Below are 24,415 nucleotides of genomic sequence, written 5' to 3' on the forward strand. Positions count from 1 at the left end.
AGTGGTGCAGGGCCAAGCCAACAGGTGGTTGTATGGTGACAACACAGTCAAGTTTTTATACCTCACTGAAACCTTGTCAATGTGCCTTTTCCATCCACTCTGCCAAAATTCTGTGTAGCTCGCAATTAAGATTCAAAACCCGTCCACGAGGGGTTTAAATCGGAGGTGAGAGAACGTGCAGGGTGTGGGCAGGTTTTTGGGTCCCTGAAGGCAACGTGCTCTGGCAGCTGGGTGGACCCCAAGTGATTTAATGTAGACAGCTGTGGCTGTCCCCACCTGAGCCCATCACCCTAGCTGCTTCCAGAGTCAATGGTGAGCAAGAAGGACTTTCACAGGGCAATTCTGCTCCTTCTGCAGGAGGACAGACAGATCACCCCTAGATCTGCCTGTTTCTCCGTTGGGTCTTTGGGGAACCCAGGGTGACAGGCACAGCTATAGGCGTCTCCACTGCAAAAATCTGTATGCGATCAGATGAATCCCTTTCTGACGTGATGTGCACTTCTCCTCCTGTTTTCCATGTAATTATATGAAGCTGAAAAGTATCTGGCAAACAAGTAACTGGAGAGCGAAAAGAACATGGAGAAGAAGCAGAAAGAAAATACTGTTGTGGAAATTGGTTGTTAAAAAACAGTGCAAGGATATTTTTTTTCCTATGAAAAATGAACATTCTCTATAAGTAATTACCCTTTTTTACTTCTCTGTGCGTGTTTATTTCTAGCTTTCCAATTATTAAGCGCTTTGTTGCCCCACAGAGACAGGCATCTTTTAGGACCCTCTCTGCTCAAGGCTTTATCTCATTAATTTGTTTGTCATGTATGCAATTGTTAGGATTAGAACTTCATCTTATCCCAGATACTTGCATCTTAGCAGGATGCTTGGGATTTTATTTTTTAAATTTCTACCTCCTTTTTGGGATCTGGGTGACTGATAGGTGACTCCACTCAGTATTCCAGTCCTTTCTTGCCTATAAAAAGTTTCACAATTTTGACTGTCATAAATGATTCATTCCCATCTGATCTTGAGTGTCCCTTTTTGACTATCAATGAAAAAGGCGTTAAGGGATGTTCTGTGAAATGAGGCCAGGCCGAGATGCCAAGCAGGGAGATTGAGGGGAGAATTTGGCTTTTAGGTGACTCCTGAAACTTCCCAGTGAGAGTAGTTCTGCAATAATGTTATTAGAGTATTGACAGTATCGTCACAGGGCCCTGGACAGGATTAGCACTCATTGGTTTCAAGCACTGTGAAAATACAGACTAAGAAGCAGACAAAAAAAAACCAACCCAAAAGGAAATAAAAAACCCCCTCTCTGTCCCAAGAGTTTATTGCTTAAATAGCCAGGTGAGAAGAATGGATGAGCAGAGGTCTGTTTTGTCTCTCTGTGATGGGACTGTTTGAGAGATGCTCATATAAATCAGTGTTGCTTCCCTTTTTTTCCTGGAAGCAGAGGCTGAAGGGATCATCTAGTTGCTGAGACTTTAGTCTGGGAGCTGGGAAGTCTGCGTTCATTTTCCTGCTCTGCACCAGATTTCTATACAATCTTGGATGACATGCTTACTGTGATGGGATTCAGCTCACATACGCTGAGCTGCTGGAAAGTCAGTCATGGAGGATACACCCATACCAATGAAGAGAGAGGAGAATTTCTCTCCATGCTTCAAAAGAGAGGGTGGGTCAGCTTCTGATTGTGCTGGTCCTCTCCCTGTCCACTGCTGAGGGACCCTTGATGTCCAGCTCCATAACCCCATCTTTTAGATAGCTAAAGGAAGGAAAAAGAAGTCCATGACTAGCCCCACCTGGAAACTGGGGACAGTAGCACTTCTCAGTAGTTATGGGTTTATTAAAGCCTGGAAGATGCTCACAGGAAAGGGAAAATAAATACGTTTTATTACTTTTTAATGAAGACCTGGAGTTTTCAAAGCGAAATGCAGAAAGTGTGTGCGTGGGGGCTGGAGAAGTGTTGGCATTGGCTCTCATGGTGTATAAACAGGCATCCAGAGAACCTGCCTGCTGATACTGCGCAGTTCACTGAGGCGGGATGGGATGCTGAAACGCAAACGGTCGTCTGCTTGGGGCCCATTTCGTGCTCTCTCTGGTGTGAAGTGATGGCTAATGACACTTTCTGTTTTGTCATCCTGCAGGTTACTCTGGCCAGGACTTTGACTGGGCAGACTACCAGAAGCAGTGTGGAGCGGAGGCAGCGCCTCACCTGTGCTTTAGAAACGTGAGTTCCCTTTTTGCCTTCGTGTCACTCCTGTCGATCCACGTGAAACAAAATAGCTTGCACAGAAAAGCTGCAGCAAGGCTTTGGGAGGTTTCCACAGACCACCATGAGTCTGTCTTAGGAAGGAAGCTGGAGAAGTGTTTCAGGTCTCCATCCCTAAAAGAGAAAAAAATGTTATCTTACTCTTGTCTTTATCCAATTCATTTAGATTTCCTGCTCTTCATCTTGTCTCTGATTTTGTACAGCACCTAGCACAAGAAGGAGCTCAACTGACCATTACAAGTGATTCAAGTGCTATTAAAAAAAATAAACTAGGTAACAAAATTGCATGATATCATCTGGCCCTTTTCACATTTTGGGAGCTTTCTCTGGTTCCCAGGGGGATACATTTAACCGAACCAGATGCGTTTAAAAGCTAAGGTTGAAGCTGTTGAGCTCAGAGTGTGAGAAGAGTGATTAACCAGCATGGATACTCTGGTCTTTGGGACAGTTCATGTGCTTCCTTGATACAGCAACAGTGATGTGAGAGCGAGCAGCACATCATTACGCTGGAGGCCATCAAGATTCAGAGCTTTGGAAATAGTCTTTTGCAGGATGTTTTCTGGCAATGACAGTCTGGCGTGGCTTGATCTGACAGGTATTCATCACTTGGTGAAAGGCAGATGCACCCTTCTGCCTTTTGCAATAGCCTGGTGCTCTTCTTTATGCTCCCATCAACTGATGGAAGTTGAGATCCCGTCAATAACCAAAAATGTGGTGGTACCTAAAATGAGCACAGAAGGGTTTGCAAAATAAAGTGTTGTTGTGAACGGTGGACAAGCAGGTTGCTCGAGGAGTTACATAGCCTTTCACTGTACTCAGAAGTCATGAGACTCGGGGACAGAGTGTTTATGAAAAGCAGAACGGAGACAGTCTCACGAGACACCAGGCATGTTTTTGCATGGCCTTTCCTCATCTGTGGTGGCCCAAGGGCAGCCTCGCTTGGAACAGACCTTTGATGGTGAATTGATGAATTTGAATACTTTCTGTTGATGAATTCAGAAGACCTGTATCATCAACAGAGTTTGACCTGGGAATCAAATCAGAGTTAGGAGTTCTTTGCCCCATTTATTGTGCCATCCTATGCAAAACCCTCAAGGGGACTCTAAGCGAAGATTTCTGGAAGTGCTGAGGGAAGCTGGACAATGCTGTGTCACACCAATAGAGTGGGACAGTTGTCACATTTCTTCTTTTCTGCAAGCACCCCTCCCTTTTCTTTCTATCTCTTTTCGTTTTGTCGAGTAATGGATCTATGCTCTCAGCACTGGAAGCCTTGAGAATAATCTCTGCATAATATCCTCCAAAGGTTAAATCAGGTCTAAGCACTTTTTTTTTTCATTTTTTTAAGGAAACATTCATCAGATGAACATGTGTCTGTTATTCTTTCACTCTCGATAATAGTTCTCTGCAGAGAGATGTAATCTCGCTGTTGCCGCTTGTGCAACCTCCCTGGCAGGTCGGTCCGTTTGTTTTGTGGCTGTGAGCGGCTCTTTGACAGAAGCGAAGCTGTATTGCAAGCACATCTTCCACCTAGTGCAGCCAGACGTGGTGCTGGAAGTGGATATGCTGTAGCTGTTTCCCCGGGGGGGATATTTAACAAGGAGAGGCAGTTATGAAATGGATTGACATGACCAAATGCTTAGTAAAATAAACTCCCAGCTAACTGTTTTGCCATTGATTCTGTATAAATTAGCCTCCAGCACCGAACTGCAATGAAAGGAGCTGGTGTGATGATAAATGATGTTTCCTTGTTAGGCAACATAAAAGGCATTTAAACAAACTCACCCTGCTTTTCTGAAGTCCTGGCCATTGGCGCAGCTTTTACAGGGTGAAGCTGATCTGTGTGCTGAGCAAGCCTTCTGATAGTCCAAGCAATGTTTGAGACGAGCAGCACATTCTTGGAAGGCCTCTTGATGAAAAAAAGACCAAATCCAAAAGATTTTAGTCTCACAAAGAGCTCCCGGTGATTGTTCAAGGTGAAGTGCCCATGGTCCTAGGTGCTGTACAAATAGCAGAAGGGTTGAATTTGAGCCTGGCTTCCAGTTACTCACATGGGGTTGCTGGATGAGGGATTGGTGTCGTTTTGAGTCAGTGACAATTATTACCCATCCTAATTATTATTAGTCACAATCTCAGCCAAGAGGGGGAACCTTTTTGTGCTACTGTGCGCAAACAGAGAGATGCAAGCACTCAGAGCTGATGTGCTGCAGAACAGGTGGGACAGAGGGGAGGAAAATGCAAGGAAAGGAAGCCATGGCATGGCCACAGGTATTGCATTAGTGTGTCTTTTCAGGGATAGTGGTGGGGGAGATATTGGGAAGTGCCTGACCTTAAACGAAGGGAGAGAGGACACTGGAAGGGACAGAGGGCAAGGATGAAAGTAGGTGAAGAGTAGCTTGAGGCTTGGCTTGTAGGGAAGCTTTTGGAGAGGGTTGTAGGGTCTTGGGGTCCCTCTGCACTTGGGATCACCTGCCATGGCTACAAACAGGAGCTGTGGTTTGTTACGTTAGGACTGAGCCATTCTGGCTCTGGCAGGAGTAGGAGGGACTGGTCAGCAGCCTGCTGCTGCCACGTGGCCAGGCCAACCTCAGACTGAAGCAGTTTGCCAAGGCATTAGCCTACAGCAGTCTTAACCTGAACGATTTGAATTGCAGCTTCTCTCAGGCTCCCAAACTCGTAGTACAATGGGGGACGCTGCATTCTCGCAAGCTCATGGCCCCACATTTTGGTCCTGTGTTTCTTATTTGGGGTGATGACCACTCATTTGGGGATTATTGCTGTAATATCTGGCCTGGCTTTGCCTTCACTGGAGAAGAGTGGGAGGGCAGTGGGGACCTCAGATAACCTGTGAAAGACCTGTTTCTTTGGTGCTGTATTTAAGCGTACAGAGGTACTGCTGTAGCAGTAAACACAACTGGCTCCATCTACACCCACCTGCCACTGATGAACTTATGTACCCGAAGTCTACAGAGAAGGACCTTGTACATTGAGCTTAAAATACTCCATGAAGAAAAACATACTTGAATAGGTTACTCAACTTTCTCCAGCGTCAGCCTGGGCAGCTAAATGTGTGAAGAAGTTTCTCTGGTCTCAGGCAAGATGGGTTATTTGCTTTACAAGGTTTCTCCTAGCAAGGTGAGAGATGCTTAAGCGCAGCAGATATGGGAACCCTCTGTGTAGTATCTCGTGACAAACAGTGGCCAGCAAATGCATCACTAGCAAGCATTCAAATAGACTTGGAGCTGGTGTGGAGTAACCTCCTCCCAGTCTCTGAGATGGATTGGAGTAAACCATGAAATACATCGCTTCCTGATTTATTGCCGTCATTGTTTTTTCATATGGGTGTCCAGGGAAGCTCCATTTTGAATCTGGATGCCTTTGTGTTCTTCAGTGTATCCTGCACTTCCAGTGAAAAGCAAACCACGCTAAATCTATGCTTCCCAGTGGACAGCCTAATTAAAGTCATGCAGTGCCATGCTTCAGTGTTGGTCCTTGACTCTTTCAGACATCCTTCAGCCGTGGCTTTACTAAGAACATGAAGCTGGAGGCAGTGAACCCGAGGAACCCTGCGGAGATATGTGTCGCTTCTATCACCTCAGTTAAAGGACGGTTAATGTGGCTTCACCTTGAAGGTATGTGCTGTAAAGGCTTTTTGTGTTTGTGTGGTTCACTCAAGTGCTCTTTTAATTTTGTCCTTCATCCTCTGCACAATAGTGCTTTCTCCAGCCTTTGCTTTTTATACACATTGACCAATAATAAGTTATTAAGAATTATCTTCCCCTGCTCTCTCCACGAGGGAGCCACAAGACCTTCCACCCTCCCGTCCATGTGGACTCTATCAGCATGGTCTCCATTGACGATAGAAACCTTCTCACTGCCATCACAGAATCATAGAATAGTTTGGGTTGAAAGGGACCTCTAAAGGTCATCTAGTCCAACCCCCCCGTCCTGGGAATGGATGTTTGCCTCACTCGTGCGGCTGAGACTTCCACTGTGATTTCCAACAGGCTCTTATGGGATCTCCTGTCCCCCTGCAACCTCATTCCTTCCTTTCACTCCTTTTTTTTCACCTAGGTCTATGAAACTTCTGCAATATATGCTGCTCCTCACTATGGTCATTGCATGCTCGCATCCCTATTCTCTGTGATTGTATCATTTCCTTTGTTGATCTAAGAGAGCTCTTGCAGGCAGTAACTCTATGATACAGATTTTGGAAAGCCATCATCCCATGGAGAACACCACCACTGTACAAGCAGTATTAGGAGAGTGCTGAAAAACTAGCAGAGCATAATACTGTATCAAAACTTCCATTTCTACCTTTTCTTGAAATGAGGTACAGATGAGCTAATTTTTAATGTGGTTTTGCTCTCGGGACTTTCTTCTCAGTTCATCTGGGCAAGGACTTCTTAAGTAAGTGTAATTTAGAACAACACAGGGATTCTTCTTATTATTGCTTTAAAAAGTGTTATTTGTAAAGTCACCGAGAGCAGAAAGCCATGCTCATTTAAGTGTTTTGATGGGCACTGTGATAAACCATAAAGTTGTTGTAGCATGCATCATTGTCACAACATAGTTTAATTTTTACCCATCAAGGTAACACACTGTTGTTTGAAGCTACTGGTTTCATCTATAATGAATACAAGAGTTTCAGTTTCCCACTGAAAATCAATAGTAATTGGGTCAGCATCAACTACAAATGTAATATGCTGCTTTGCTTTCTTCTGGAGAACCATGAAAATATCAAAGGCGTTTCTGGTGGCCCCTAGTCCTGCTCATCACCAACCTCTGTAAGATCTGTGCTTCTGTCTCTTGATGAATGCATAAGGCAGACGTGCCGTCCCTTGTGCTGCCAGCCCTGACACAGTCAAAAATCAACATCTTGCTGGAATCCTTCCATTTACAAAATAAAATGCATTTGGTTAAGCTACCATCATGGCTCAGGGAGACATGATGTTGAAATGCCTCCACCCCTTTGCCTGCAATCACATGCTGGCAGGTAGATACTGTGCAGCTCTGCTTATTCATTTCTGATAGATGCCACTAGATGTTTCAAGGCATCCCTGAGAGATTGGGCTGATGAGAGAGCAGCATCTCTTAAACACTTGCTATGTACAACCCCAGGAAATACAATGCCGTGTTCTCTCAGTGAGCTGGGAGGAAAGCAAGGCGCAGTCATATTCTGCCGCTCGGGGAGTAACGCATGTTGTTGCTATCCCAGTCTCCTAACAGGAAGAAGGGATGGGGAGAAACGAAGCTTGTGCTGGGCTCCAGGTTGCAGGGTTGTCCTGCAAGAGCAGAATCAAAAGGAAACAGAGCAAGTCTTTCCTTTGCTAAAGTCAGCGACACCTGCTTGCTCCGTGGGAGCTCTGTAGCAGGAGGTGGGAGGGAGGAAAGGAGTCACCCATGTCTTCTCTGATGGCCTGTGGGGTCAGTATGGTGGCTCACGAGTAATTCTCCTGAAGTGCATTAAATCCAGGCTGCCGTCAAGATTGTTTCTGCAAAAGCAGTGTGAACCCTCATTCTCAGAGATTAATGCAAGTTTATTTTGGCCCTTCCAGGGTGAAACAGCTAGGAAGGGGTTAATGGGAGAACAAACCATAGTGCAGTACATGATTTCCAGAAAGGACAGAGGAACAGGGGTCGCGACAGGGGGTTCTTGCAGAGTTGCCATGTGAGATGAAGTCTCAAGCCTGATCTGCACAAAAAGTCACCTTCCCTCCTCTGCAAGATGCTCAGCTCTCAGTGTTTTGGGGCTGGAAGACAGTGGAAGCCAGATTGATACTAACTGTATTGCTTCATCATCACCTGGCACATCACCTTCAGCATTGTGCTGCATTGATTATAATAACCCAAGAAGTATTTCAGCATCTGCCAATGTGCAGTGCAATTTGCACAAGAGGAAAGGTCTCTAATCAAAGCCCTTAAAGTTAGTAAAAACATTGTCAGGTAACCCAGAGTACCTCATCTGTGCTAGCAGCTTGCTCTAAAATATAAGAAAGGCAGATGTTCTGTGGTGTTTAGCTCTACAAAAGTAGCATTATATGATAGACAAGGCTTTCCCGATGCCTCCGAGATAAATCCCATTCTCAGAGATTTATAACTCAGTTGCTACCTGAAGAGAGATTCCTCCTGACCTAAAGCTTGGCAGGCCAAATCATTTGTGCTTCTCGTTTGCTGCTAAGCCTCATGGTTTGGGCTGGCTAAGATCTGGGGAGAGCAGAGCTTCAGGCGTGTGTCCAAATGCAGCAGAGGTGGGAGATGTAGAAGAGCTGGGTTGCCATCCTTCTCCATCCCTGACATACAGCTGTCACCCCAGGCGGTTTGTCTCCTCTGTGATTATCTCCAGTGTACAGAGCAGATACAACTTTCCATCTTTGCTTTTGGTAGAGCTGTGTGCAATGGCGAGTTTTGTTTTTTTCATCTGAGATCATTGGTTGCCTTCTGACTTGAGGTAGCTAAAACTCATCTGCAGCCTGGTCTGGACACAGGGCAAATATTTTTGTTAAAGAGCTGGTATCAATGCTTGTTTGAAATTCAGTTCTCACTAAGGCTGTTGTCGAATTTACACCCATCTGGTCAAGGAATCTGACCCATTTTGGCAACTCCCCTTCCTAAATGGCCAAGTGCCTTCACTTTTATGTGAAGATCTTACGGGGTTTGGGAATTTTTCTTTCTTTTTTTTTTTTTTCCCCCTAAGTTGTAATACTTTCAAAGGGACTCCGTCTTCACTAAGCTTTTGCCCATTATAGCGAATAGGAAGCGCTGTTTCTTGGGTCTTTAAATCAACTAGTTCTCCGAGACCCTGGATAGAGGCAGGGAGAGGGCCACACGCTCCCACCTTGCTCCCCTCCCTCATCTCTCCCTGCCTTTTACTCTTTTAATTTCTTAAAGGTTTTTTTTTTTTACAACTTGTCATAAAAAAACCTGTGTGCATCCTTGTCTTGAGTTCTGATATATGGATGCTTTACGCTTGTTTTATATCTCAATACCAGGAATAGAACGATCTGTAGTAAAAGGAAAAGATGCAAAAGACTGCAAAAATAAAAAGAAGTCTTTGCTGCTGTTGAAATACATGACTACAGTATGCACAGTTGCACTAAAACTAGACATTAAAAAAAAACCCAAAACCCTGCTTGCAGAGTTGTAAAATAAATGCAGCTTGAACTGTGGCATGTTTTTTTGACTCCATTAAGACACTATTGTTTCTAACTGATTATTTATATTCTGGTAGCAGCAAGACTCCCCAACGACCATGGGAGCCCATCGCTGAAGGCCTTGGGTCCCACCATTTATCATGGGCGCGTCTGAAGCTTTCATTGTTGCCCTCCCAGTTTCGCTGTTTGACAGCCCAAACTGCAGCCATAAAACAGGATGCAGTAGTTAAGCAGCGTCGAGTTAGACATGAGGGAACGTTGTTTAATAAATCACGCTTTGTACAGTAGCAAAACTCTGTAGACTTCAGGGCGAGCATTTAATGAACAGCAGTATCGTTCCCCCGTGGTGGAAAAGCATAGGGCTGATCCGAGGCTGTGCGCATCCCATCACTTTCTGCTACTTTATTACTCATCATCTGCATTGTTAATTTTTACTGGTTCATTTTAGATTTTAAAGCTGAAGATTTCTGGTGTGAATTTATACAAGTAATAATGTACACTCTCTGCACAGCCTAGGAATTTGAGGAAAACCCTTTTGTTAATCACTTCTCCAGGGAGGTTTTCCATAATTTTCCCTTGGAGAGTTTTCCAGAGTTGCTGCTCTATTCTGCCCAAGATTTGTAGCAGGAGATGGAAGTTTTCCTCACCCGATTTCCAATCTCCCTGTTCTCTTCTTTTCCATCAAGTCTTACGGACATTTCTTAGTCTGAGAAGATGGCAGCATAAAACGCAGCAAATAAAACTAATGAGTCTCAAACAAGCTGTTTTCCACTTATATGAGTGAGGCCAAACGAAGCGGTAAGATGTCGGAAGTGGAAGGCAGGGTTATCAATTGCCAGAGGGAAGAAGCAGTGCCAGGGAGGACAGAGTAGCTGTGAATATGTCTTACAGGAGGAATAGCGGTGTTCCAGGAAAACAGACATTATGGTGCTTCCTTGCTCATCAGCGCAGCTGTAAACTTTAAAAACAAAATTTTCCTGTCACATCTATTGTTGTTTGCAAGCAGGAAAGTACATTTGGTCTGTTTATTGGGTCAGAATAACAGTGTAGAACAGTTACAGTAATGAAAATAATGGCTTTTCCTAGATCTGGTGAACTTTCAGTGGGGACTGTGTTGATCTCTTGCTCTGTTTAGGGCTTGATCCGTGGCTTGATCACTTCATGCATGTCTTGCCACTGACCTCAGCAGCTCTCACATCAGTTCCTTGGCTGGATTTGTGGCGTTAGGCAAAAATGTTTTGCCCGCTGGAAAGTGCAGCTGTCATCAAGTTCAAACTGAGCAGTGACCTCTTGGTATTTTCTCGTGGAGGGAAATGGTTTTGCAGGGAATGCCAGCTGCTGAGACCTCGCATTGAGGCTCAGCTGCTCATACGAGCAGGTTGTGTCCTGTATCGTGTGCCTTCATCCCATCCTCTTCCCTTCCCCATACGCCAGTGAAATAGAGACCGTATCTTCAATGTATCATGTGTGAACACAGTGCAGTGCTCAAAGGAATACCACGAAGACATCCATGAATCTATGCAGACATCATGATTTCATGTTTTTTAATTATTTACTCCAGCAGTGTGAGCACTGGCACTTACTTTCCTGCTTCCTTTGGGTGTTGATACAACCACACGCTTTCAAAGCGTGGCAAGTTTATTACTAGAGACAAGATTGATCCAAATGCTGCGTCTCGGCCTCGATGCCATTCCCATTACAAAGTTCAATTACTGTTTCAATTACACTGCAAGCCCTTGATGAACGTTCATTAGTGGGAAGTTCCCCGTAGTCATCTGGCTGTGCACAGTCAAACACTGCTGCATTAAGCAGGAGGCAAAGATGCTGTAACAGATGCAAAGGCGAGGATGCTGCAGGGGAAGCTGCTGGTTCTTTGGTCTCTTTTATTAGGAGATCATCTCATGCTGGTGCTGGAGCTTTAGGTCGTAGGGTAGAAATGGCAGAGGGGGGTGAAGTTGCTGGCTCAGCTGTGCCAGCGCAGACGGGCTTCAATTGGAGTAATTAAATGGTGTCTTGACTCAGGACCCAGAGTTGTTTTCAAAAGGACTCAAAGCCAGCAGGAGTATTTCCATTTGCTGCGATGGGCTTTGAGTGCGACCCACATAAACCAAGACAGGAGAGTGTCTTCTAAAGGAGACGGGATAACCAAGCTGGAAGAGATTTGCTTTAAGCAGAGATTTTCAGTGCGGTTTTGGAGTCAGTATTATGCCAGAGATCTTAGAGCATCTGTCCCACTTGGGCTTTTTATACTGCCTCTCCCTTGTTGGACGATCAGCTCATGTTTCATGTGCGGTGAGGAGCCCTAAGAGAATTCATGGCATCTCTAGACAGAAGAGTGGTCATCGCTCACCCTTAAAAACAGTGACTCGAGGGCAGAACTACATGAAAAAGCTTCAGGGGGGCGTTGGGCCATAAAGGCCCATCACCTACCATCCTGTTACAGCCCATGTGCACTCTCTTAGCAGTAAGAACAAGCACCCAGCAAGTTCCGCTAACTTGCCTGTGCAACTCTACCAAAAAAACAAGGGGGCAATCAGGCTGTCTCGTTGGGGAAGGTCATGCATGTTTAACCTTACTGGCTTTTGGCTGCTTCACTGTGCACCCTTAGAGTGCTCTTAATGGGGGCTTTCTCTGGAATCACATTGCACTGTAAATGCAACAGCCTTATCATTGCTGTCTGTGCAAAATTGAAGGTGAAATGATGCCTGATTTTGATGCAAGGAAGCAGATTTATTTTTACGTGTTCCATCATTTACTTCCCTTGGTTCATGATGAATGCTCGAATGGCTCTGAGCTCGGTATTCCCATGTCTAAATTACATTATAAATTTGTGTTTATAGGTTTACAGATGCCCTCTCCAGAGTACATAGTTGATGTAGAGTCTATGGACATTTTCCCCGTTGGCTGGTGTGAAGCGAATGCTTATAACCTAACTCCACCACACAAAGCTGTTTGTAAGTACATGGAAACCTCAAGCAGCATAGATATTACATCAACAGATTTATCAGAGAGTTTGTCTTGTGTCTGTAATCCAATTCTTGAAACTACCAACCTAACTAGCAGACTAGTAACCAGGCTGTAAGTGCACTGTAATAAATAGTAATAAATCTAATTAGTGACCAGACTCCACAGCACTGATATTATGCAATTTGTAGTTGTCTGTGTGATCCGTCCCTCTAAAAATGGGATTGTTTGCACTGGGAAAGGCTGTTACATGGTTTGGGATTGCACAGTGTGGCATGTGGGTTTGCGATGGGGTTGTCGGAGTGAGACCAAGTTTTGTTGCGCTGAGCCAAGTTCACTCAGGCAGCTGAGTGAATTAGGGACATGGGATCTCAAATCAGGAAAAAACCCAATAAAATATGGGGTGGAATGGATACAAAGAGGCCATCTGGTGCTCCATCTCCAAAGCAGGATCTTCTCCATCTAAACTGAGAAATGTTTGCTGGCCTCCTGTGATGGAGTTTCTACCCCTTCCCAGGGTATCTATCCTGTTATTTCACTGCCCTTAACAGCTCAGAGATTTCCCTAGTGTTTAATTTAAATCTCTCCTGGCACAATTAAGCCCGTAGTGTTTTGTCCTGCCTCCAGTGCGTATTAAGACCAATTTCTTTCCCTTCCATTTGCATTTGAAGGCAGTTCATGAGTGCTCAGTGGCTTGGTGTTCTTCTCCTGTTCCTCACAGAAACTATCCAACCCTGATCTCAAGCCACCAGATGAAAAATTAGCCTCGCTGTTTATATTAATTAACATCTGAAAGGCAAATTCTAAAATGTGTCAACCCTTTTGAAGAGTTAAATATGCTTAAGTTAAAAATCAGGCAGCCGGGGCCTAATTTGGGAGAATACTGCTATAGCAACATTATGCAGCCTTATCGCAATTTATAGCTAGGGATAAATTATGCTGGAGGTAATCATGCTTGTAAAATGTAATCTTATCCATATGTGTTTCTGTATGGAAAAATATTTGTGTTTTTATTTTAATTTTTTTTTATACTGATCCCATAAAACACGATATTAGCATTCCAGAGGAAAGATTAAATATATTATTACATCTTTAAAGTAGGTTTTAATGATGTAGTGACTTACTTAAAAAATACCAAGAAAAGATGGCGATAGTAGTTAAGTACCATTTCATTGTGTTAGAAGTCATTTTATAGTCAGTGCATTTATACAGCTTTTTATGCGTTATGGGTATACTTTATAGGACAGAAGGGTACAAAACTATTTTTTCCTTCCTTGCTTCATTTTTGCAGTGCGAAGGAAGAGAAGAATTGCAGTTGTGCAACCAGAAAAGCAGTAAGTTTTTGTTATTTAAGGTGATATTTTTACAAGGATGCATCAGGTCTTCCAGGGGAGATAATACACAGCAGCTGAGTGACTTTGCTAACTACTGCCCAGATACTGCAGCAGAGTCGGCAAGGGGGTTCCTTTAAATCTAAAATATTTGTGAACATATAAGAAAGTCTTTGCAATAGAAATATTTTACTAGCTGGGATTGTGTAGCCAGTCTGATGGCCAGTAAGGGATGCTTATGGAAGATGGACATGTTCCAGGAGGGCATTTCCCCATCTAGTCCTTGCAGGTTCTAGGAACTAGAATTTAAGGGACCTAAGTGTGAATATTTGCAGCCTGAAAGGCTAAAGGTCACAGACCAGAGTATATTTTTGGAGGAGTGGTGGATCTGGCTGCTGCTTCTTCAATGTGCAGGCCCTGGGCTATGATAAACTGTGTGGAAGCGGGGTTGCATTTGAGGTATCTCCATTTCTCGGTCCATGCAGGTCCTGGTGTATCTCTTGGTCCAGCCTTGAAGGCTGATTCTGCCCCTTTGCCCTGTCTGACACTATTAAATACACCGAATTGCTGTTTAACAGGTTACCATCCACAGTGCCTGTTGAGAAAATACCTCATGACCTCTGCCCGGTTCCTCAGCCAGACACAACAGGTAAGGCTGCTCGGCACCAGCAGGATCCTTATTTCAAGGACCCATTGCCTGCATGGAGGGGGACGACACACTCCAAAAAGGGAGTGAGTGTGTCGTACGGGGGGGGAGATGGAACCACATCCTCAGGGGGTGTGAGGTGGTGTGGACCCACCAACAGTGCGAGGAGTCTCTGAAGTACAGCATGTGAGGGTCTGGTCCTCCGTGTGTGAACGTCGTGTCTTGCTGGGGTTATTGGAGTTCCCCTGCAGCTTGCCCATTTCAGCTAACGATGTTAGGGCCAGGCTAATGAAGCCCTGGTGGAGATGGATGTGACTTTTTAATTGACATCAATGAAATTGCTTACACCAGGACTTAACGTGTCCCTGTGTTAGCATCATGACTGCGTGGCATGGCTGCTACTTCTGCTAAAGGCACATTTTCATAGAATCATAGAACCGTTTAGGTTGGAAAAGACCTTTAAGATCATCAAGTCCAACAGTTAACGTAGCCCTGCCAAGTCCACCACTAAACCATGTCCCTAAGCACCACATCTACATGTCTTTTAAATACCTCCAGGGATGATGACTCCACCACTCCCCTGGGCAGCCTATTCCAATGCTTGACAACCCTTTCGATGAAGAAATTTTTCCTAATATCCAATCTAAACCTCCCCTGGCACAACTTGAGGCCATTTCCTCTCGTCCCATCACCTGTTACTTGGGAGAAGAGACCGACCCCCACCTCGCTACAACCTCCTTTCAGGCAGTTGTAGAGTGCGATAAGGTCTCCCCTTCTCTCCTCTTTAACGATGGCAAGAGGCTCTGAGAGTGCAGTATTAATCCAGTTAATTGCATAGACTCAGCAGGAGGGGCAGGATTTAATGCACTTTATTTCAGCAGACTGCAGGGCATGTGTTGGCATCTGAGCCAACATCCCAGGGCCCTGTTACAATCAAATGGGGAGAAACAAGCTCTTTTTGGGTATGATAACCAAAAAGTGGATTACCACTTGGATAGCACATGAACCGCATCTAGAAGTACTCACTTCTCTCTATGGGCTATAAAGGACCCCAGAGTAATTAGCTCAGACAAAGAAAACTACTCTGTAGACCCACGTTGGGTCAGGGGAATGGCACCTCAGTGCTTACTGGGTTGGACAGCAGATGAACAGGGGTTTGTGGAGCCCTCCGCCTGAATTTTCTCCCTGAGCCAATTCAGTATCTGTGAGAGGCAGCTAATACGTTCCCTTTCGGGCAAGTTGCAACTGAGTCGCTCGTGTCCATCTGCGATGCGAGTTATGGAAGAGCCTTGGGTCACGTTATGAATGAAGTCCTTTCCCGATTCTCCTTTTGGTAGGGTGTGCAGCCAAATCAGTTGCTATTAAAAGCAATTGCTTTTACTGTGTCGGATGGATTTGAGTAGCAGAGGCTTCTCTACCTCCTATCCCAGGGAAGACTTCTTTGTGCCTCATTTACTCTTCTCCCCTCCTTCCCACATCTAGGAGGAAGAAGAAGGGCCCTTGATTTATTGTACAAAAGTGCTACACGCACATCAATGCTACTTTCTCCTTGCAGGCACCATCAATGGGAGATACTGCTGCCCCCAGCTCTACATCAACCACCGCTGCTTCTCAGGTCCATATTTAAACAAAGGCAGAATAGCAGAGCTACCTCAGTCTGTCGGGCCTGGCAAGTGTGTGCTGGTCCTCAAAGAGGTACGGCTCAGCTATCTTTTGGGGGGATTTCAGGGGAAAGCATGGGTCATGGGTTGCCAGGCCCAGAATTTGAAAAGAAGGCACCTAAAATTGTCCTGGAGCTCTGTAGTGGTTTCCATAAGTCAAAACTGCAAGCTGGGAAGAGAGGGTAGGTATATGCATTGCGGGTTTTGATGGGAGAGGTGACATTTTTGAAACGTGGGAAGTTCCGTTGACTGGGAGCAAGTTTCATCTAACTGTGTGCAAGAGAATTCATGTTCTGACCGGAGCCGTCCCCAAACAGGACCTCTGTGGTTGTTGTCATCAACCTGTTTCTCAGCATGCACGATGCTGTTGGGCCAGCAGATTCAGTGTGGGTGACACCTTTGTATGTGTGACCATGGTCCGATGGGGCCCAAACCATCAGGATCCAAAGTGAACAGGACAGAAGGCCAAGCAGGGGTGCGTGCAATGTGCTGAGTGGAAGCTGTGGCCTACCCAGATCTTGCTGAATGTGGATGGGTTAATCCCATGCAGCAAGGATGGCAGAGCACCACCATCTGTTCACTTTGTGCTGATGGAATCAGTGCTTGCTTTGGGCCAAATCCAGAGTGTTGAGCTCTTGCTGTTGACCTCAGGGAAAAGCTAGCTTGTCTGAAAAGAATGCATAAATATTTTCCACACATTACAGTCCATATACAGATGACAAGAAAGATGACTACAGGTGGGAGAGGACAGCAAGATGGTGCTGTTGGATAAGTAGGGTGCCATTGGTGCCTTAGACACCATTTCAGTTTGACCTGGATCTTCTAGAAATCCAGATCCTCCAGCTTTCTGATCTGTACCTATATGAATCCCACTTGATGGGGATGCAGGGACATATCTGAGCTCCCGCTGCCCTTGGTGAAAAAGCATGGGAACTTCTAGGTCTCCATTTTATCTGATGTATTTGCAAGACCGTCAATGCCCAGCTCAGGAAGTTTGCAGTTGTCTGAAATGAGATGAATCCCATCCCTTAACAGAAATGCCTGAAAGGTGAGGTTCCTCCCAAATCACCCACCACTTTTGAAAACACGTCTGTACTGTACTGTAGAGTGCCTTCCGTGTCCGCATTCACTTCCTCATCACCTACGTGCACTGCCTTATGCACACCAGCACTGCTGGTTGTCTCACATGGTTGAAAGCTGGGCCGTGAAGAGAGCCCCGTAAACCAGCTGCCTGTGCAGGTGGGAGACTTGGGTGTCAAAGAAGCAGTCAAAGACAGCCCTCAGCAGAAAGCAGGATAAAGTGGTTGCAGAGCAAAAGTTGACAACTGCCAAATTTGAAAGCAAGTCCATAGCAGCTTGCTGATGGGGAGCGTTAGCAATCTGCTGCTACTTGAAAAACAGGCAATGAAAAAGCAACATGGGGGAAACATGAGGCATGCACAGTCAATACTTATGCTAATGTTTCTTCTTCCTTTCCTCCTGGAATTTGGATTTTGAAAACATAAGCAGTGCAAAGCTTCTGCCAGGTCCTCCCCTAGTATCTTAGGGCTTTGCTGCATAGACTAACACCAGTTTCTCCAAATTCCTCAAGAATGGGACCAGTTACCAACTGTGGAAAACAACCTGAGTTTTCTACAGAAAGGCTATTTTCTCTTGCCCTGCCTCCTTACAGACTTGCTTGCTGAAGGAGCAAATAGCAGTGTCAATGAGACATGGGCATCTTGCTTTTGGAGACATGAATGACTTCCCAAGGAGCAGGACAATGGAAATGGCCCAGAGTTGGTCAGTGTTATTTTGCAGATAAATTCAAGCTCATTCTGGCCACGGGGACCAGGTCCAAATTCTAAAAAGGGTGAAGAGAAGACATTCAGGGTGTTGCTGTAGGGGAGATACACCTGGTTCCTGTCAGCTGCTGCCAAGACAAGAGAGGTGTCAGCAGCTCAGAGAACCATGGGCAGTGGGGAGGATAGGGGTACCCAGCACATGGAGGAGGCAAGAAGTGACAAAGAAGACATCCCTGCATCGAGATGAAGATCTGTGGCAGCTGCCAGAGCACCCAAAAGGACTGCAGAGCTGAGTGGTGAGAACAGTGCAGGAGATGCCTCCTCCAGCCCAAGACCACAGCCACAAGGCTTTGCACAGCTGAAGAGCGCACAAGGGTCCTCATCCCTCTGAACCCCGTCTCGGTGCTGAGCTTGATGCCTTTGTCTCGCTTTACACCCGCTGATGATGTGGCCCCGAGAATGCAAATGCATTATAATTATCTCTCTCTCACTATATAGGAAAATTGCAGGCCGTTGTAAATTATGCATCAGCATAACTTGTCTGGAATAGATAAATTATACATGGGCTTTACTTTGGCAATACACAGGGGAGGGTGGGAAAGACAACTCAAAACAACAGCTACGAAGGAAAAACGGAGTCAGTAGCTGTCTGGCGAGAGCTTTTTAAATCACCCTGGTCTCCAGCCATAACTCACTGCCTTTAGAGACACTCTGGTTAAAAATCTGTGCCAGTTGCAAGCCCGTTCACAGTGGGCAGCAGTCTCCGTGGTGGAGATGTTGCGGTGTTTGGCACTGGTGGAAGCTCCAGACTAAAAACAGCTGAACAGCCAACTCCTACCCCATTCGCTGGCTTGGATTACCTCTAAAGCAAGAAGAGAGCAGATGTCCTCTCCCCGCTAGCACCAGGTGATGGGAGACCTTGGTCCTGGCTGGGTGCTGAGGGAGTAGCTCCCCGTCCTCTACCTTCCTCCACACTCAGTCATGAGGGATGTAACAAAAAGTGCAGCACAACTGTAGTTCATGATGCTCCTCAGCCCTCTTTTCCCCCAAGGTCTCGTCCTTCCTTACCTCCATCACTGATGCAGTGAAGCAGCATCTGGGATCTGGCTCCAAACAATCTGGTGCTACCAGCCTGCACGCTAACAGCGAGGTAGCTGTGGGTCAGTACTGCGTGGCTCTGGATTAAACAAGGTTAGGAGACACCCATATAATGTGGAGTAGGAACATCTCCTTCCATTTGAGTAGTCTGGGCTGTTCTCACCTGAGGTGTCAGGAGGGAAGCAGCACGGATAGGTTTGCTTTTGTGCAGCACCTCTTTTCCAGCAGAACAGGCATTTCTGCCGAGTTCTGCATTGTTACTGCATCCCCCTGAGTTCTGCCCAGTTGCTTTGTCCTAGTGTTGGATTCAGAGGTTGTGAGCTCTGCAGGGAGGAAACTACTAAGGTGTCTTCCAGAATGGCAGCCCTTGAGCAAGATTTCCCAGCAAAATCTTGAGAGCAATTGCAGCTGATTTGGTAATATGATCAAAAGTACTGATTTTAATTCTGCATGTGTTTGTGTGCGTGTATCCTTACATCCATACAAAGCCTCAGGTGAGTGACAAGTAACTCTTGTGCTATCTAGTGCCAAACTTATTTTTAAAGCCCGGCTCTTCATTACTCCTGGTGCCAGCACAAGTCTCTGCTGACACCAGTGGTTTATTGTGGTTTCTTTCACCCCAAGAGGCAAGTGAGGTGGTAATGCCTGTTGTTTAACATCAGTTGCAAAGCTTATCTCATTCCTGAGATACTTGTTTGGAAAAGAAGTTGAAACTTGGAGCTAAATACAGTGGAGACATCAACTATTGCCATCCAACAACTGCATCTGGGCTGAAAAATAGTGACTGTATAGTAGCTAAGATATGTAGTAAATGCTAACTTTAAGTTAAATTAAAATAAACACATTTTCAGCTTTAGATTTAGTTCTTGGATCAGAATATCTAAAAAATACTTCTGAACAGTTCTTCCATCTATGCCAACAACTTACCATGGCAACACTGTAAAACAAAATGAGATGTCTTTTTAAGACTTCAGATGATCTATAACCCACCATATCTTAGGGAAATATGCTGTAAAGATTAATTAGCCTCATTGCTTACTGCTCTTAATATTTTTAAGGCACTTTGCTCTTTCTCTATTTAAAAAGAAAATGGACTTAAAGGTAACGTGACTGTCCAACTGATGCAAACAGGAGAAATCAGCCAGCATTGGTGAAGGAAGGCTATTGTACGCTGCAACTTGAATTTTTTGGAGCACAGCATGACTTCTTAGGAGCAATTTGCATAATTAAGTCATGGTGCTCAGAAAATTAAGTAGACTTTACTGAGCCTTAGGTGTATGATTGAGCCAGGCTGATAGCATTATCATTAGTGATCAGATATGGTGTTGGAATGGCAGAAACCTTCTATAGTCTGGAAGGATATAAACTGCATTTCTGCAAGAGGGTTCACTAACATCCTCTTCAAGACTGCTCTGTGGACTTCAGCTCATCTGTAATGGTTCCTCCAACTTAGGATTTGGCCATCTGTATTTTTGAAATGTCATGGCCTGTCATAAGCATGTCAACACTTAAGTGCTACAACCTTGACTATGGCAAAAGCGCACTTTTAGATGCTTGATCATCTAACGAAAGAATCCCAAAGAACTCTTTTTTTCCCTTCTCTCTCTGTCCCACAGACACATCATTATTCCAAGGAAAATAAAATAACTTTTTATTGTCCTCCCTGAGGCTAGCCTGGGAGTTAGGGTCTCTGCTGTTAGGTAGGAGATGTGGGCTCACATCTCAGAGGAGGGAAATTTAGTTTCTCCTCACAAGGATGCTGATCTTGAACAGCAGAAGAGGTGTAATGGTGTTTTGAACTGTACCTTGTCACTGATACCTCCTGAGAAAGCTTCATCCAGGGTTGGGACCATTACTGAAGAGGGGTGGAGAGATGGGAAATGTATGAATACCAAAAAGCTATGATGGGAAGAAAGGTGCCCAGTGGTATCAGGCCTGTCTAGACATGCTCAGAAAAGGGCCCTTGTGCATTTGAAAATCTGTGACATGGAAAACTTTATAGCTAAGATGTCAGGTGCTTATAAGGTTGGGTAGAGTCTTGTGGTGGTGCTTGTGTGCTCATGCTCACTGATGTGACTCCAACCTACTTGACTCTGAAAATCCAAAGGTTAGCAGTATCAAAATAAAACCTCACAGATTTTTAGCAGCAAAGGCTGGTGTTGTCTAATCCACCCCTCCTCTCCAAGGCACCCAAACCATTCCTGATGGAGAGGGCTGAAAATAAACTACCAAAATCTCAGACTGGTCACACTCCAGCCAAAGGGAATTTAGTGAATCAGATCAAAATTTGATCAGTCTGTTGTGGATGAAGTGAATTTCCATCTCCAGAGAAAGTTGGAAACTTGAAATTTGGAAACTGGTCTAGGTTTCGTCACTATTTTTGCTTTAATCACAATTAATTTTTCCACAAGAAACAAAGTGTTCTTTTTTCTCCCTAGTGTTCAATAGTGTGTAATATGAAGCGGTAATGTTGTTGGAAGATAACACCGTTAACATAGTGGTGGACTCCTGCTGTAGGGTATAATGCCAAACTCAGTGACTTATTTGAGATACGAGAAGAGTAAAAGCCAAAGCTTTTTAAATAAACGTTTTTATTCCCTTAAAGGGAAATGATTGTTCTTACAAAGCACTCTTTTTTGAACTGAATTTAGAAGTTTACAAAGTCCTGCTGATGACAAGCCAGCTTTGAGAAAAGTCCTGGTATTGTGGGTGTCTTTGCAGGGCTGGAGTTGATTAGGTGTCTGGGATAATGCCCAGACAGGGCCACGCTGTTATTTGCAGGGTCAGGCTTTCTTTTCTTGCTCGTTTCCTAACTGTTCTGACAACTCATAAACACTATCGTCCTGATAAAGGAGCAGGGCAGCACTGTTTGTGGGAATCGGTCAGCAAGAGACGCTTGCTTTCTGCTCCCGGCTTTCCCACTGGCAAGCAGGGTGGGTATAGAAGTGTGCTGAAGGAGAGCTTTCCCAACAAGCTCCTGCGTAGGCATTAAATAACTCCCTGGATGTGCTGATCAGGAGGGGAACACATCTGGTGAGTTGTGAATGAGCGTGGGAGCTACCCAGGCACGTGATGTTTTTTGAAAACCCACCTTTGGCTTCCCTGCATCGTATCTCAGTGTCTGTGTGTTAGAGACCAGTGCCCCATCAGTTTGTACGGTGAGTAGCAAGCAAGAAAAAATGGGGATGAGCAACTGGATGGACTCACTCAGAAGCTTTCTTTTGTTCTCTTGTGAATCAGTATGGCTTAGTAACTAGTATAGCGGGTTGTGTGATGAGATGGGAACCAGCTGGAGAGCTGTGGGTAAATCTGTGTTGTAGTTTCCCCTTGTGTGAGATAGGGAGTGTGCTCCTGCCCTTCCTCCTAGAGTGCTTTGAGATGTACAGATGATCAGCGCTGCATAAGACATTAGTGCTATTATTAGGCATTGCTTTAGGTGTCTCTAATTGCACTTTTTTTGTAGAGCGGCTCGAGTAATGTTTCCAAGGGCCCAATGATAAATCAAATTTTGCTTCTAGTAAATAACGTAGCCAGACAACTCAAACCACTGCCATTTTACGTGGTACTGTGCAGCATTGGGTGTCTGCCTTGCCTGAAAATAGTTCATCCTATGAGGTTTTCAAAATACTAGAAAAACCTCAGATTGCTGGATTAAAAAAACAGGAAAAAACCCCAATACGTAAACATAGTGCTCTTTGCAATATGACCTAGTCAGTTTTTCATTTCTGATGAACCACGTTCATGGGTGCTGGGGAAACTTAAAGCTCATCGTACTGAACTTATTTGCAGGCCCCGAGAGAATGAAGAACAGGCATTAGGTAAAGAGCTAAATTACATCAAAACCAATCCAGACTTACTATGGAGTCATTCACGTACATGCAATGCAGAGTGTTCCAACACATGGTCTGGTGCTGTTCAGAGATTTGTTTTTCTTGTATTTATCTCCTTAGGCCAAGTGTAGACTATTAAAGCTTGGATTCCCTGAGCCAATAGTAAGAATCATTTTTATTCTCAGAGACTTTGCATTAAATGGATTGGCACTCGTGTTTTGTTGTACAGAGTGGACACACACTGGGTTTCAGGCACACCTCCTGCAAACTCTTTTTGTGTAGATTTCATTAAAATTCTGTTAATACAGTCAAGGCACGCAGCACTCGGATGCTTAAGCATATTGCTGACCTGAAGTATATGAATTTCCCCTTTAGTGTTCAGTGTGTTCACACTGAACACACTGTCCACCTCAATGGTTCATTTCTATTGTCTTTCTCCAAGCAGCCATCCAGATTTTGATGAAAAACTGACTAGGTCATATTGCAAACGGTACACATGAGTTTGTACCTGGTTGAGCCATCAGAAGTATTTTCATTTTTTATTAAATTGAGCCAGTATGAATGCAGGGAGTGGAATCTGCTTTGGGTGAGAGGGTCTATCTCAAAGAAAAATACTGATTAACAGGAGATCTTTGAGGCTAGCTAGCAGCATTTAATGCAGTCGCCATATCAGATCGATGTGTCATCTACAGTATGTTTGGCACGTTGATCCAATCTGGGACCTCTTCTCATTGCACCTAGCACTTACCCTGTGCAGCCTTGAACCTAAGTTGGCACCTGTAAGCTGATCCTGCCTATGCAGCACCTGGGGACATATTCAATGTGGTCAAGGACTACAACCCATCAGTGTTGTCGGTTTTGTCTCTCAATAGGTTCTCAGCATGGTGATCAATGCAGCTTACAAGCCAGGGAGTGTTTTACGAGAACTGCAGCTAGTGGAAGACCCTCAGTGGAATTTCCAAGAGGAAACACTTAAAGCAAAGTAAGTCTTCAGCATGTGGTCTTTTATTTGTGAGACTTCAAAAATGGAACTGACTTGGCGGGGGGAGAGAACAAAAGAATTTTTCTATTGTGAGAGTTTTACTTTTCTAATTACCGTTTTGCTTCATTGAATTATTTGACTCATTCTATAGCAACTTAAGAAATGAAATATTCACCTCAATGGTTCATTTCTATTGTCTTTCTCCAAGCAGCCATCCAGATTTTGATGAAAAATGCCATGTTTAGTCAGTGAAGTCCTGAGTTTTATGATAAGCTGTTCCTATAAGCTTGGCTATTATTGAATTAATTCAATTCCTGGCTTTCTAAACGTAGGAGTATTACTGCTTTTAATATAGAGCCTGTCACTCCAATGCAGAAAAACCTGGCGAGAATGAATGGCACAAAAAAAAGTGCAAACAAAATAGCAGGGACACATTTTTAAGTAGGGGATCTGGGATTAAGATCAAGATTTGAGGCCTTTCTAGAATACATGCTTCAATTCTCATCTAAACAACACTTAAGAAAATGGTGTATCTAGCAAATACTCAGTTTCCCCTTCCAACTTTAAAACTTACTTATTTATGTCTTTATGTAATGGACACTACACTTAGGATGTATTTCAACAGCCATTGTCCCTCTGAAAGAGGGGAGTCTCACCTAAGCTCTCTCCAGAGTCCCTTCAAAGAGCAATTCTTCCCACTTCGAA

General features: G+C 44.6%; 1 protein-coding gene across 1 annotated transcript in view; it reads left to right on the forward strand.

The window, feature by feature from the left end:
* Window positions 1-24,415, forward strand: part of SFMBT2 (Scm-like with four mbt domains 2) — a 101,995-nt gene that overhangs the window by 63,326 nt on the left and 14,254 nt on the right. Inside the window, exons 9-15 of the mRNA XM_009328674.1 lie at window positions 2,139-2,221; window positions 5,766-5,892; window positions 12,255-12,368; window positions 13,670-13,712; window positions 14,288-14,358; window positions 15,911-16,050; window positions 23,601-23,710. Of these exons, the coding sequence (XP_009326949.1) occupies window positions 2,139-2,221; window positions 5,766-5,892; window positions 12,255-12,368; window positions 13,670-13,712; window positions 14,288-14,358; window positions 15,911-16,050; window positions 23,601-23,710 (688 nt within the window). The remainder of the gene's footprint in view (window positions 1-2,138; window positions 2,222-5,765; window positions 5,893-12,254; window positions 12,369-13,669; window positions 13,713-14,287; window positions 14,359-15,910; window positions 16,051-23,600; window positions 23,711-24,415) is intronic.

The sequence above is a fragment of the Pygoscelis adeliae genome, unplaced genomic scaffold, assembly GCF_000699105.1.
Source record: "Pygoscelis adeliae isolate BGI_AS28 unplaced genomic scaffold, ASM69910v1 Scaffold207, whole genome shotgun sequence".
Lineage (NCBI taxonomy): Eukaryota > Metazoa > Chordata > Aves > Sphenisciformes > Spheniscidae > Pygoscelis > Pygoscelis adeliae.